Consider the following 13,759-nt stretch of genomic DNA (forward strand, 5'->3'; position numbering starts at 1 on the left):
ATGGTCTCTTTTCCAATTGCTTCCCTCTACCCGTGTGTGTGTGTGTGTGTGTGTGTGTGTGTGTGTGTGTGTGTGTCTGTCTGTGTCTGTGTCTGTGTCTACGGTTTGGTACCGATTCATTACTAGAGAGAAGAGAAAGGTGGTGTGTGTGTGCGTGTCTCTCTCCCGGCAGTAAGCAATCCTGAATCTTAGTGACCCTCTCCATCTGCTCATTAGCTCAAAATCAAGGCCAAATGGAGCCACAGAGATTGACTTGGCTACACCCCCAGCTCCAACTGTTTATCATGGCCATTTTCTTTTCTCCTTTCTTTCCTCTTTTTACCCTTTGCAGCCCTTCTGAACAAGAACACGACGTACTCGTCGTGCTTTTAGTCAAGATGTTACTTTTTCCTCAACACATTTACACAACGCATTACTCAGTCAGTCAGCTGTGAAGTTTACTTTTATGACAATCCTCTTTTGAAATAAAGAGGAACATTCTGAACATGGCCATCAGTTGGTATCAATATAACTATTAGTTCCATAACAATCCTGGTAATTTAAGAGACAACTTAATTGCATGTAATCAGACTGGCTTTATCTGACAATAATGTCTCATGTCAGGCTCAGACATTAAAATAATGGCGCCTTTCGGTATGGCACTGAAAGAACTAATGCTCCATCTATCGCCTCCCTGTAACATCAAAAGGCTCAGATAAAGAGTAAGCATGCTTAGCTATATCCTGGCCCTGCCTTTGATGTCCACATCGGCCCTGGTGAAACCCTGTCTTGTGTCATTTGGGCTGCAGACGTTCTCAGCCATAGAAAGGATAGCAGGTCTGGGATTGCTCTATTTTTTACCAGCCATATACTCACTCATGCTGTCTGTGTGTAGCCTTAAAAGGCTTGCATCCAAGGGGAAGAAGATATGGGAGAGAGGTGGGAGCAAAGTGAAAGCGGCGAGCAGAAAGATTCTTGGAAGATTGGAGCATGTCAAATGATGTAATATGCATTTACAGATGTACAGATGCTCTGCCGGTGATAAAGTGAGGTTGGGGTCAGATTCTTTCCCTTTAAAACCTAATCACTTTAAAGGTGCCCTCCCACACAAAACTGTTTTTACTTGCATTTTTTGAAATACGTTAGGTCCATATGTGTTTGTTATGTCGTGAATGTGAAAATGAACTGCTACCTCCTCTGTCAGCTCTAGCCACTGAAAAGAAATAAGCGGAGAAATCAGGCCAGTTAGAAAAGCTGGTCAGTCTGACGTGGTGTTGCCTGAGCTCATTACTATTCATGAGCTCGCCCAGTTGTGCTGTGTAAAGGATGCTGATAGCCACGCCCTCATTGGCTAGCTGTTAGCCGATCAGAGTCAAGCAGCTTAGCTCGTTGATTATTAATGAGAACTAACTGGCACAAATCGAGTCTTCCTGCAGGCTTTCTATACCACGCTAGAATGGCTTGAAACAAGGTGACCAAGGCATTTAGTTTCACAAAAAATGTTAGTCCATGGTAGAACTTCAGACATTACCACAAAGTAATGAAATACGTGTGGCAGGGCACCTTTTAAGAGTTTTGTTTATAATTGATCAAATGTGTGGGCCCCATGTCGTACCTTTTGTAACTGATGTGATTCTCATGTCATTAGCATGGAGGGCTCGTTGGTGCGACTTCCTGAGATCGTCGCTCTGAAGAAGAAGTATAAAGCGTATCTGTACCTGGACGAGGCCCACAGTATCGGAGCAGTGGGACCAACAGGGAGGGGCGTGACCGAGCTGTTTAATGTGAACCCGTCCGATGTGGACGTGATGATGGGCACCTTCACCAAGAGCTTTGGAGCTGCTGGAGGCTACATCGCAGGGAAAAAGGTAACTGTGGGTTTTCTGTTTCAGCTTTCCCTGCTTTCGTTTCATCATTTGTTGTCAATATTTATATACTTTTATCACAGTCGTTATGAATGTAATTTTCTTTTTATAAAAAATATTTTCTTTTTATAAAAAAATAATATTGTTTTAATTTGATCTATTATGTGTATACATGTGATCATTTCATACCTGAGAATTTTTGTTCACAGAATTTCATTCTATTCATTTTCTGAAAATGAAAACATGAGGAGAGAGAAGCAACGGAAGGCATTGTTATTTGTTTTGCACATTTCAACAAGGCAATTTTGTGCTTTACATAAAACAAGATATAGCCTAAGATAAACATTATTTAAAAAAATAAAGACAAAAAACACACAAATAGATAGGATTTAAAATGAAATAGAAGGGAAAAAAAGGGCAAAAATAGTTGTATATATATTTATCATCACTGTTTTCAGTGATATCCTTATCGCTAGTCCATAGCACACCTGTAAACACTGCAGTAGACCTGCTGATTCTCCAGTCAGGCAGAAACTAGTCTGGTTGCTATGCAAAAATAATCTTCCTGGGCCCAAACAGGATCAAGATACGTTTCAGAATATATGTGCGTAGGTGAGATTTATCACCGTTCCAATAGCCTTAAGTAAGTTGGCATTCTTAGAAAACCAAATAACTGAGCTGATGTGCAGATACTTTCCTGACATTGTTTTTTTTTTTTTTTTTTTTTTTTTATTAATATTTTTGACAGACAGTACAACCTATGTCACCATCACAACTAACAAGACATCTATATCATCCACTGTCCCATTTTATGAATACAGAAAGAAGAAAAGACGAAAAAAAACAATAGAAAACAAAACAAACAACAACCTCATATGCTTTACATTACATTACAGTATTCTACCAGTCAAACGCTATATTGGATTGGATCAGATTGTTATATTCAGACAGACAACCCATCTATTGCCATCAGGAAGGAGCCCCAAACTTGATTAAAGATATCCTCTCTCCCCATTACTCTGTAAGTGACTCGCTCATACGTAGCCATTCTTGTCATTTGTTCAGCCCATTCCCTAAAACAACACAGAGTAGATGACTTCCAGTGCCTCAAAATTATTCTACATCCTGTTGTAGTAGCTAGACGTATCCATAGTCTTTGTCTTCCGGTCAGAGTGTTATTGTCTGGCAGCAGACCCAGAATACACAGAGCTGGGGTCTTGGTGAGTTGTAGTCCGAATAGATCATTCAAGAGGGTAACAACCCTATCCCACAAATGTGCATTTTTTTCACAAGAATACAACATGTGTACCAGAGTACCCACTTCCTTCTCACACCTCCAACATATGTTATTGTCCTTAAGTTTTAGTTTGGCCATTTTACTGGGGGTCCAGTGGTTTCTGTTAAGTAATTTGTATTGAATAAGCTGAGATTGAGCTTCACGAGAACAGTTATGCCAGGATGCAACCAACTTCATCCATCTATCAGCTGAGATCTGTTCGCCCACGTCTTTCTCCCAGCACAGTCTCAACCCTTCCATGTGGGGTGGACGAGCCTCCCTGAAAATCTCATAAAATTTAGAGGCTCCACATTTTTATGTTTAGTTACCTAGACTAACTCCTGAATCCTAGTCACGGGGTCAGGATTCTTCCCCCGAGTAGCTTTAATGCAGTGCCCAATTTGTAGGAATTTCCAAAAGTCCTCTTGTGTAAGGTTATATTCTTGCTTAATTTCCTCAAATGACCTCAATCCATTTTCGCTAAGCAAGTCACAAAGCAAGTTTATTCCAGCTTTTGCCCATTTCTCCCACATAATAGATTTTTTGCCAATTAATATTTTTTTGTTATACCAAATAGAAGATTTAGGGGTAAGATGCGGGCTTCCTGACATTGTTTTTAACAACCTGGCAACCATTATCTGTGTACAGTAACAACATTAACCCATTTGGCTACAAAGCAGGTTAAAACACATCATACACAATATTTTCTAATATTATTTTACCCAGATCCGTTTTTTTTGAAGACGTGTGGGACTCAATCATACACACTCCATCACACGCCCCCCTTTCTCGTAGCTCTCATGTGTCCAACAAATGTTCCCCAGGCTGTGACTCCGGGCCTTTGTAATTCTTTTTTACTCCATTTAAAAAGTACACTTTAGTACATAACCACACTGGTTTTGGGGCAGTTGATTAGATAGCAACAGAGGAAACGACCATGTTGCTTGAATTAGGTATTCAGAGAGGGACCCTTCCTGCCGTTGCCTTTATGTTGGCTCAGCCCTTCTCTGCCATAATAAGAAGGTAAAGCTGGCCGAGTGCCAGCCCCTTCTTGTGGCAGGCGTCGGAACTGTGCTCCAGATTTAACAGGATGACTTTTAACAAGCATGATAATGTTTGAAGTAAGCACACTCTGCCTGGTTTGACAGCTGGCTGTCGTAAACTCCTGAAAGAAACAGGCAGGAAAAGAGAGAGAAATCCTTTAGATTTGACGTATTTGTTGTTGTGGTGAAATCCCTCAAATCCTACATTAAGTGGATTCGGGTTGACCAACCAAAGACTGCAGACGTGTTCTGGAAAACAGTCATGCTATAGCTATTTTATGAGAGTACCAAAAATAAATACCCCCAATAAATACCCTCCATGCTCCTTCTAATTGACTTCAACCTTACATACATACAAGGCTTTATTCATTAACCCTTTACTCAAAACCTGGATTGTGCTTATTAAATACATCCGTTAAAGGTGTGTGTGTGTGTGTGTGTGTGTGTGTGTGTGTGTGTGTGTGTGTGTGTGTGTGTGTGTGTGTGTGTGTGCGTGTGTGTGTGTGTGTGTGTGTGTGTGTGTGTGTGTGTGTGTGTGTGTGTGTGTGTGTGTGTGTGTGTGTGTGTGTGTGTGTGTCTCGTCGTCCAAAAACCGGGAATACAGTATACTTGTGGGGCCAAAATGCTGGACCCCACAACTTTAAAGGGCTGTTTGAGGGTTAAGACTTGGTTTTAGGGTTAGAATTAGGTTAGGTAAGGGTTAAGGTTAGGCATTTAGTTGTGATGGTTAGGGTAAGGGACTAGGGAATGCATTATGTCAATGACAGGACCCCACAAAGATTGTGTGTATTTTTCTGGCACCACTCCTACCCTGTGGCATTGTGGACATGTATCACCACATCAGTATTGGGGCCACCTTGTGGCTGAGGAAACACTCTGAGCTGTCACTCCACGCCGCAGACGTGAGATGGATTTCGGACATGTTCTCTTAACTGGTTTATCTTGGTTGGACCAAAATCCTGCGGGGGCCCTAAAGCGGTGAAAAGCCCCTGCCTTGAATGAAAACAGATGTCAGGTTGTTTCAGGGTTCTCATCCTACGTTTGAGCATTTCCCCTGAAATCCCCTCCCCTTGTGTGTGTGTGTGTGTGTGTGTGTGGAAGCCACAGTCGCCGCCCAACGGGGACAGATGGCGGTGAGTGGAAATGGTGGCCAGACGGCATCTCCGGCAACGTGTCATCACCCCGCACCCGCTGGCCACCGCGCAGCCACTGAGCAGCAGCCCATCACAGCTCCAGGCCCGGCTCCCAACCTCAGACCACTTACACACAAGTGCTCTTGGGACCCATGACCAAATTAGTTTCCTGAAATCCAGCTCTTCTCTTGACAACCACTAGCAGAATGACTCTCCTGCTGACATTTAGGAATAATGAGCATGGCAGTCCTCATTCTGGCTCATTTCAGCATCGGTTCTTTCTCAAATTAGTGCGCTGGCTACCTCACAGTGGAGAGCAGGAAAGGCTCCAGAGCTACTTTACAGTCAATGCCAAGATAAGTCATAATGACAGAGACATGACTTGAGGTATTTTAATTGATTCTCAGGTGTTGACTATACATGAGCATGCTCTAGTGGTGCTTTAATAAAAGTGCAGGGCCACACTTGTGTTTTATAGAATATCTGAAATGAATATCCGTAAATACATATACAATCAGATTTTCTAACAAAAATGTATTATAAACAAATTGTATGGTATCTCTGCTGATGGTCTGTGTGACACTGTGTCCTATGTTGCAGGAGCTGGTGGACTACCTGCGCAGTCATTCTCACAGTGCAGTATACGCCACGGCCATGTCCCCTCCTGTCACTGAGCAGATCATACGTGCCATGAAGTGCATCATGGGAAAAGACGGGAGCACAGAGGGTGAGTGTCTGAGCTCATTGCGGCTCCCTCCAGTGAACGTCACCCTCAATTTCAGTCTTATTAGCCAAATGCTCGTCAATCCTGATGTTCTTTACACAGACAAATATTATGTCTGGCTTGTAAAGATTTTTACACCTTAATATCCTTTTTTATGGAAACAATAGCAAACCAAATCCAGAGGACAGTACCAACGTTAACATTAAGAGTAAATCCAGACCTGCAGGAAAAGACAAACAGCTGCTTGGTCAGAAAATGTGGTAACAATTACAGGGGTCTGCAGTGGTAGGAAGAGGGGGGGACGTGCAGTCCCTGAGCACACGTGACCCTAACGTGGAGGAAATCATTTTCATGTGTGTGTTGTGAGGAACACTGTACCTCTGAAAAGTTTCTGCTTTAATAGCATCAGACACTCGGGCAGGGAAGTAGTCATTACCAGACCAGTTGCAATACTTCCACAGCAGTTCTTCTTGAGTTATTGTAGTTGTGGTAGTAGTTGTAATAGAAGGAGTATAAGTGGGAGTTAGTACATGTGGTAGTGGTAAGTAAATGCTAGATAGTTATACCCAAATCTACAGGACTTAAAGTGTTCACCATAGGGGAAAAATACACAACATGTCTGTGGTAGGGTGCTGTAATGGGTTAATCACTCCGAGGACTAAAGCCGGGTGTCTCGTGGTTGAGGTGTATTGCAGTTTCATGCAGAGATGAGTAACTTTCTCATCTGGCCCTGAACCAGGCGCGCTTTGCATCTGACGTAGCCCAGCAAAATAGCTGTTGTGTAAAAAATTACTTTTGACCTGTCTTATAGAGGGCAGGTAACACAGCAAACAGCGCAGTCTTTCAAAACAACATTTCTAAAATCTATCACAACTCTAGAAAAGCCCACTGTGACAAGAAACGTCATATATTCTTTGCTTTAAATGCCTGGTAGGTTCTTATTCCTTCCTTTTCTGTCCTCCTCTGCCCCCTCATCTTTCTCGTCGATGTTGAATTTCGCACTTTAAAGCAAACTGGTGGCAACAGCTCTGAAACAGGGAAACTCTGACAGACCGCAACATCCACACATTCTCACCTACTCATATGATTTCTGAGTCTGGCAGCAGGTTTTTGACCTCTATGCCCTCTATCTTAGCAGAGAGGAACAATTTACTAAATGGGGCCCGTGCTTTTTGGCAAATGCCTGAATGTTATGTTTTTTCCTCCCTCTCTCTGAGATAAGGGGATTTAACGTGCTCTCTTACATCCCCATAAACGAACTGCCAATCTGTTCCCAGGTAATTAGCGGGAAACAGAGCCCTGTTCCAAGGCTGAGCCATGCCAAACTCTGCTTCAGCCACGGAGCACCAGGCTCCCCAGTGACTCACATCCCTTGGAAACACAGGGGGTTAGCAGGGCAGGCCGCCTCTTCTGTCTTTGATTTGTTTTGTAATACATTTATCTGAAATACATGATGATACGTAAGCATTATTTGTATTCCGTTTCAGTCATGGCTACGCTCCAGTGGCAGTCCACAGTCACTTATTTTGTGCGAAATCCATCGTATCCAATTTACAAACCCTCATTTTTGCATTGTGCAAGTGAGTATACCATGCCGTCAGACAGACAAAACTGAAACATCTGCTGCCACAGCTGAGTTGTAATCATGAGGAAGTTCATAATGGAGCCTGCAATGGCCCAGCTGGAGGTGCAGGACTTGGAAAGAGAACTCCCACTACATTAGCTACTACTCCCACTACATTAACTACTACTGACAGGTGATGTCCCTCGCTGCATGGGACAGGAGAAATATGCATAAAAAAGCAATGAGTTGTTGTTTTACTCATGTGCATCTGGTGGTGTCCTTGTTTTAATTGTAGGCATTAGACGGATCCACAAACTGGCAGAGAACACCAGATACTTCAGGGCCAGACTGAAGGAGATGGGCTTCATCATCTACGGGAATGATGACTCACCTGTGGTTCCAATCCTGCTCTACATGCCAGGCAAAGTGGTGTAAGTACACTTGAACTCTCACAAAAACACTTTTTTTGTTGTTTAGACTTATTTTCAAACCATAAATATCAACTTCACTATCCCTTGTTGTCACCAGCATTTTCAGGTCAGCTCAGTGTGTATCATCTCTAAGTGATTTGGATGGCTGCCATATTTCACACAGAGTTTCCATGAAGCAGCAGTAGTGTAGACTGTGTCTGTGTAGACTGGGTTTCTGTTACCACGTAAGAGGCAACATCAGGTATTGATTAGGTATAACCCAGGATAGTTTGAGCCACTCTGGTATAATCAATTGGGTATAAAGTGTCTTTCAATGCCAGTCACCATTAATATCCACGAAAAGGGCGATCCCACCCAGTAACTGCTATAATCAGTAGCTTCTGATTTTACATTTCTCTGTTTTCATGGGTATTAATGATGATTGGGAAAATAAATACATTATTGTTGTTAAACAATATTTTTGAAACTTTAAAACAATAACAATGTTGTTTTTTGCGCTTTTTTTTTTTTTTTTTTTTTATAAAGAGTTTTCAAGACCAAGAATTGCATTTCTTAGGCATTTTTATAACAATGTTATAACAAAAATAATGTATCTGTAGCTACTCTACTACATATCAAATTTACTTCTGGCCGTTTATTTGATATCCTTTTTGGATTGCCATTGTCCTAATGACATATAGTACATCCTAAAGATGCTGGTGTTTGATTGAGGTTCTGCTCTAGCATCTGTACAAAGCACTGCATACACATCAACGATCATCTAAAATATACAGGACTGTCAAAGTTTGCGGTGTCAGATTCACGTAACCATTTTCAGACATTTTAAGGTTTGAATTCTCCAAACTGTCCACTTTGCCACAAAATAGAGAGGTATTCACTGTTGGAGTTATTAAAGTAAAAGTCAAGTTCTAGCCCTTCAAAATTGTTAAGTATGTGTTCTTTTTAATTTATCGATACCACACATCCCAACTACATAATTGAGGATTTGGAGGGCCTAGAAGGAGCAACATTCCTCATGACTTTGAATGTGTTGAGGCAAAGCGGCAAATGCTCCCTCATTCTGAGGTGGCTTGTGGGGTCACTGCACATTTTGGAGACTTCAGACCTTAAAAATGTGAAATAGGTTGCTGTGCTGTATGTTTAGCATTGGTAAAGTGAAATGTGATGTTCAGAAAATGATGAATGCAGAAATTGTATTTTCTTACTTAACACCTTGTAAACAATCACTTTAGGTGTGGTGTACTTTTTCTCTGCAGTCATCTGTGCATTCAGCATGACATCATGACTTTCCTAAAGCCAAGTGGCGTGTTATCTGTACGCATTTGGAGCTATCCACGTGTATGTCTACGCTGTATACAGCAGACGGCAGTCTTGCAACGCCACAGCGTAAACATACACGCCACGTGGCGTGTTATCGCGAGGCTACTTGTTATCGCGAGGTTATGGTTGGGTTTAGGAAACGTCACACTCGGGTTGGGTTTAGGAAAAGAAGAACGGGGTTGGGTTTAAGAAAAGAACAAACGTGGAAAGGAAACCTCACACGTGGGACACGAAGGAAACCTCACACGTGGGACACGAAGGAAACGTCACACGCGGGACACGATCCCCGCTGTCCTGGGTGAAAGTTCTGTGTTTTACCCATGCTCCACCCCGACCAACCTCCCTACGCGGATTTTCGCCCTTTCATACTACTCGCTACGGCGTGAATTCACACGCAATCGCAAGGTAATGTAAGTCAATGGAGTCCAAACGGCATTGAGAAACGCGCTAAAAAGCGAGTATGCATCTTGATAACACGCCAATAATGGCATACGAATTGGCGTGTCATACATACGCCACTTCATGAGATCAGCCTGGTGTACTAGAACATATAAAAACTGATGGTTGTTTCTTTTTGTGTTGCTGACCAGGGCTTTCGCTCGAGAAATGCTGGAGAGGAAAATTGGTGTAGTGGTAGTCGGCTTTCCAGCAACGCCGATTACAGAGGCCCGAGCTCGCTTCTGTCTGTCTGCAGCACACACCAAAGCCATGCTAAATCAGGTACACACACACACACAGATTTACCCACATGGAATTCCTTTATGAGGCTTTAAAGGGTGTTTTTCACCTAAATCAAACATATACACACGTGTTCTGAGACTTTTCCTTTGTCCTCAGGTGCTGCACCATATGAACGAGGTGGGGGACCATCTCTGTCTGAAGTTCTCACGACTGAAATATTCCTCTTGTCCAAACCTCCATGATGAGAAGGACTTTGAGCTGGGCAGTTGATATGACCCTTGACACCTTCATCTCACAGTGTCAAAATGAAGTCTAGTGTCCATGCCACAGCAGACACATAAACGCACAACTCAAAGCAAGAAGAGGGGCCAAATGTTTAGCAGCTGCTTTTTATACGTTTGTAAAACATTGTGATTACCTGTACATCTTAACGAGATCCTATACGAACAATTTAAATGCTTTACTTCTGAATACATTTATATGCGAATACACACATTAAATTATTGCACAAACAATGCTGGATTGGTCTGAAACTCAAGTACGGTGTACAGTAAAATATCTTGAGTCACATACTCTTAGTTCAGTTGTTGAGAGGCTTTTTTTTACACAGGTATTCTATTTACTCATGTCTATGTATTAGACATTGAAAACGTTTTATGGAGGAGGTTTTTGCTTCTCATAATTTAATATCAGCCACCATTTATTACAAATGCTGGTTGTGGTTATTATTAGTGTATGATGCACACGCTCTAAGAAGTTGATGTAAGGGGTCCCATTTATTTCCTGAACATGAAGTGATAGAAGTAATAGAAAAGGCATTTGTACTTTGAAGTTGTTCCCCGTGGTGTACTGCTGCATTGCTAAAATGTTGAGGTTGGTTTTTTTTATTTTTTTTTTTCCAATAAAATACAGAAACTGCACATGAAAACTTCCTGAAAGCGTTTTGGAATAGAAAGGTAGATTAATTATCCAGATGACAGGCTTCTTAAAGTGCCACACCTTCTCTTTGGAACTGTTTAATTTCCTGACACACGTTTATTTACACTACTCAAGGCTGAACATATTATGTGCATGTTCCGCCTCTTCTCCGTTTTTTTGGTGAATTTCTGTAGCAGAAACGGCGCCACCTATAGGCCTGGAATATGAAGTAGTGTGTTGAATCATTTACAAATGGATCCGTTTGGACACTAATATTCTTGAAACAATGCCAGGGAAGACGGGGAAAAAAATATTGTTTTGGTACGTGTGGACGTGGCCTTAGGCAAAAGATGAGGAAGATGCCTTTTGTTGCGTTCCATTGTGAACTGTTTTTATAAATTTTCCTCAGTCTAACACCACTTTCATCTCCACAGTAAATGATAACCTTCCTGTAAATTACAGATCATGCTGCAATTACTTAACTACTGAGTTAAATCTCAACAACCTCTGTGCAGAACAAAAAAAGGTGTTATGGCAAGTTTTGTGGTGAGTCTGCTCATATTCACCGAGTCTTAACGGCTTAATTGTTGATGTTTTAAAGACCTGCTGTTCTCTTTCACACACAGACTGCGTAACAGTTGTGAAGGTAAGCATGCAGAGTATGCAGCACCTGAGCCAACACAAATCTAACCTAGCAATTAGCGCTGAACTCTAAATTCTCGTGGTATGGGGTAATCATTTGATTAACACAGGAAGGATTATAGATTGATGATAAATGTGTTTTCACAATGTGTCAGATTGGGTCTAGTCAACACTTGTTTGCCCTCGGGACGTGGTTTTTTTTCCTCCCCATAAACAACATAGTGTTGACATTTTACAAGATGGAATTAAAATGAAATAAGCTATCCTAGAGAAAACATATGCTGGATGGACTGCAAACTGTACAATCTATGCTCCATACTTGATCATTTTGTTCTGTAAGTGAATATTCACATCTGGCTCCTATAGCCAGAAACAATAGAAAACAGTTTTGTTAATATGTGATGTCATACCAATGTACTGTTCCATGAAGATCTGGAGGAGAAGGGAAAAGGTGGCCCCAAATGTTGCATTGATGTCCTCGGGGTTGTCTGTTATTAATTTGTGTTTACTTTCACCTTTAGTCTAAATGTGAACATTCTGAAATTCATTGCGGGTTTACAGTAGAAGACAGATGTGGGTAAAGAGAACCTCGAAAGCTTGAATTCATTCTCAGACGTAACTCAAATGTGACACAGAGTGCTCAAATACTAAGCTCCACTGTGATTATGCGGGAAGGCAAACTCGAACTTGCAACATTTTTGTATAGATGCACAGCAGGAAGAATGCTTGTTCTACAAATCTTGTATTTGAGAATGAAATTACATTTGAAGAAGATTACCATACTGGTGGCTTTTATTAACTGCTTTTTGCTTTAGTCAGACTTAATGTGTGGATAGAAAGCCTTTTCTAACCCTTAACCTGTGTGTATAACTGCTATTTTTTAGGAAAGGAAATCACAAAAGATACAGTTTTCATCAATCGATTTCAAACTGGCCTATGTAGCAAAGTGACAAAGTATGATAATAAACTTTGACTCAAGGTGGGAAGCACATGTCTTGCCAAACTTCCCTCCAGTCACTTCTAACTGCCCTCAGTTTCAGCAGAAGTGGCGAATGGTGTGTGCTGGCATTCAAAACATCTGTGCAGCCTGACTACTGGTGGCAAGGCCCCAGAGACCTGCCTGCCTGCCTGCCTGCCTGCCTCCACCAGCCCTTTTGAACTGCAGATCCAAATACACTGCACTTATTGGAATGGCATGTAGCTGCAATTCTGAAGGGGGATCCTCTGCTACGCCTTTGATGTCCACCACTGTGTCCAAAGCAGGCAAGCCATTCTCTCGGCTCTCTGTTTTCCATTTAGACAAGAGATTTTTCTATTCTGGAGAGGGATTTTTGAAGTGAAGCAGACAAAGACCAGATTTACATGGTTTAGACAGTTAGGCTGTGCCTGGAGTAAGTAAGACTTTAACTGAAGACTGCAGTATACTGGGAACCACTTGTTAACAGAGAGCATAATGAAGTAGGCCAGTGTGATGTATTTCATAAGCACAAAAGAGGAGCATTATCTTGTATATTTTAATTAAGGCATATGATCTTATCAGATATTTGTGAGATCATTTGGGAAGCTTTGTTCAGGATAAAGGGGTATAAATGACTGAATGAAATATATTGGTTATATCGTTCATCAAAGATGTTGAATTACTCCATCCTGCTCATCACTATCTGCTGCCAGTTACTCTACTGGCATTCTTCAGAATAATAAGTAAGTTGTCACTCAGACCAGATTTACTCACCCTGCTTTTTGGCACACATGTGCATCAGATGGGCACATTGAAGTTAAGGTCAGGGCCTGAGTTTACCAAACATCTCATTACTCGCAGGACTCATGAAATACATAGCTGTAAAATGAAATGACTGATGACCCTTTTGTGGGTTTTCTTTGTATTCAACACATTTGAAACACTGGTCGGCTGATATAGAAAGCGATACAGAAAAAAACATTTTAAAGTTTATTTATTTCGAATGTAAATAGGCTACAGTAGTCTAATTTGATGCTTTGGCTCTGCTTCTGTTCCACTGTCATCTCCTGCCGGAGCTGTGCTTTACGCGCCATTTGGCCACCACATCAAGGATTATGCATGCGCACAACCAAATGGTTTTATGCGAGCTGTTGATGACACTAACAAATAATCCATGACACCAATGAGATCTTATTTGTCATTGTCAGTAACATTATTGTTCCAC

At 41.6% G+C, this 13,759-nt stretch overlaps 1 protein-coding gene across 5 annotated transcripts in view; it reads left to right on the forward strand.

Annotated features, from left to right (window-relative positions):
* The window catches only part of sptlc3 (serine palmitoyltransferase, long chain base subunit 3), a 25,019-nt gene extending 14,075 nt beyond the window's left edge, over positions 1-10,944 (forward strand). For all 5 annotated transcript variants that reach the window (XM_035992189.1, XM_031301768.2, XM_031301778.2 and 2 more), the window contains 5 exons: positions 1,628-1,847; positions 5,897-6,023; positions 7,880-8,015; positions 9,926-10,055; positions 10,173-10,944. In XM_035992189.1, coding sequence (XP_035848082.1) covers positions 1,628-1,847; positions 5,897-6,023; positions 7,880-8,015; positions 9,926-10,055; positions 10,173-10,286 — 727 coding nt within the window. In that variant the 3' untranslated portion in view covers positions 10,287-10,944. The remainder of the gene's footprint in view (positions 1-1,627; positions 1,848-5,896; positions 6,024-7,879; positions 8,016-9,925; positions 10,056-10,172) is intronic.
* The last annotated feature ends 2,815 nt before the right edge of the window (positions 10,945-13,759 follow it).

This window comes from Sander lucioperca, chromosome 15 (assembly GCF_008315115.2).
Source record: "Sander lucioperca isolate FBNREF2018 chromosome 15, SLUC_FBN_1.2, whole genome shotgun sequence".
NCBI classification, from domain to species: Eukaryota; Metazoa; Chordata; class Actinopteri; order Perciformes; family Percidae; genus Sander; species Sander lucioperca.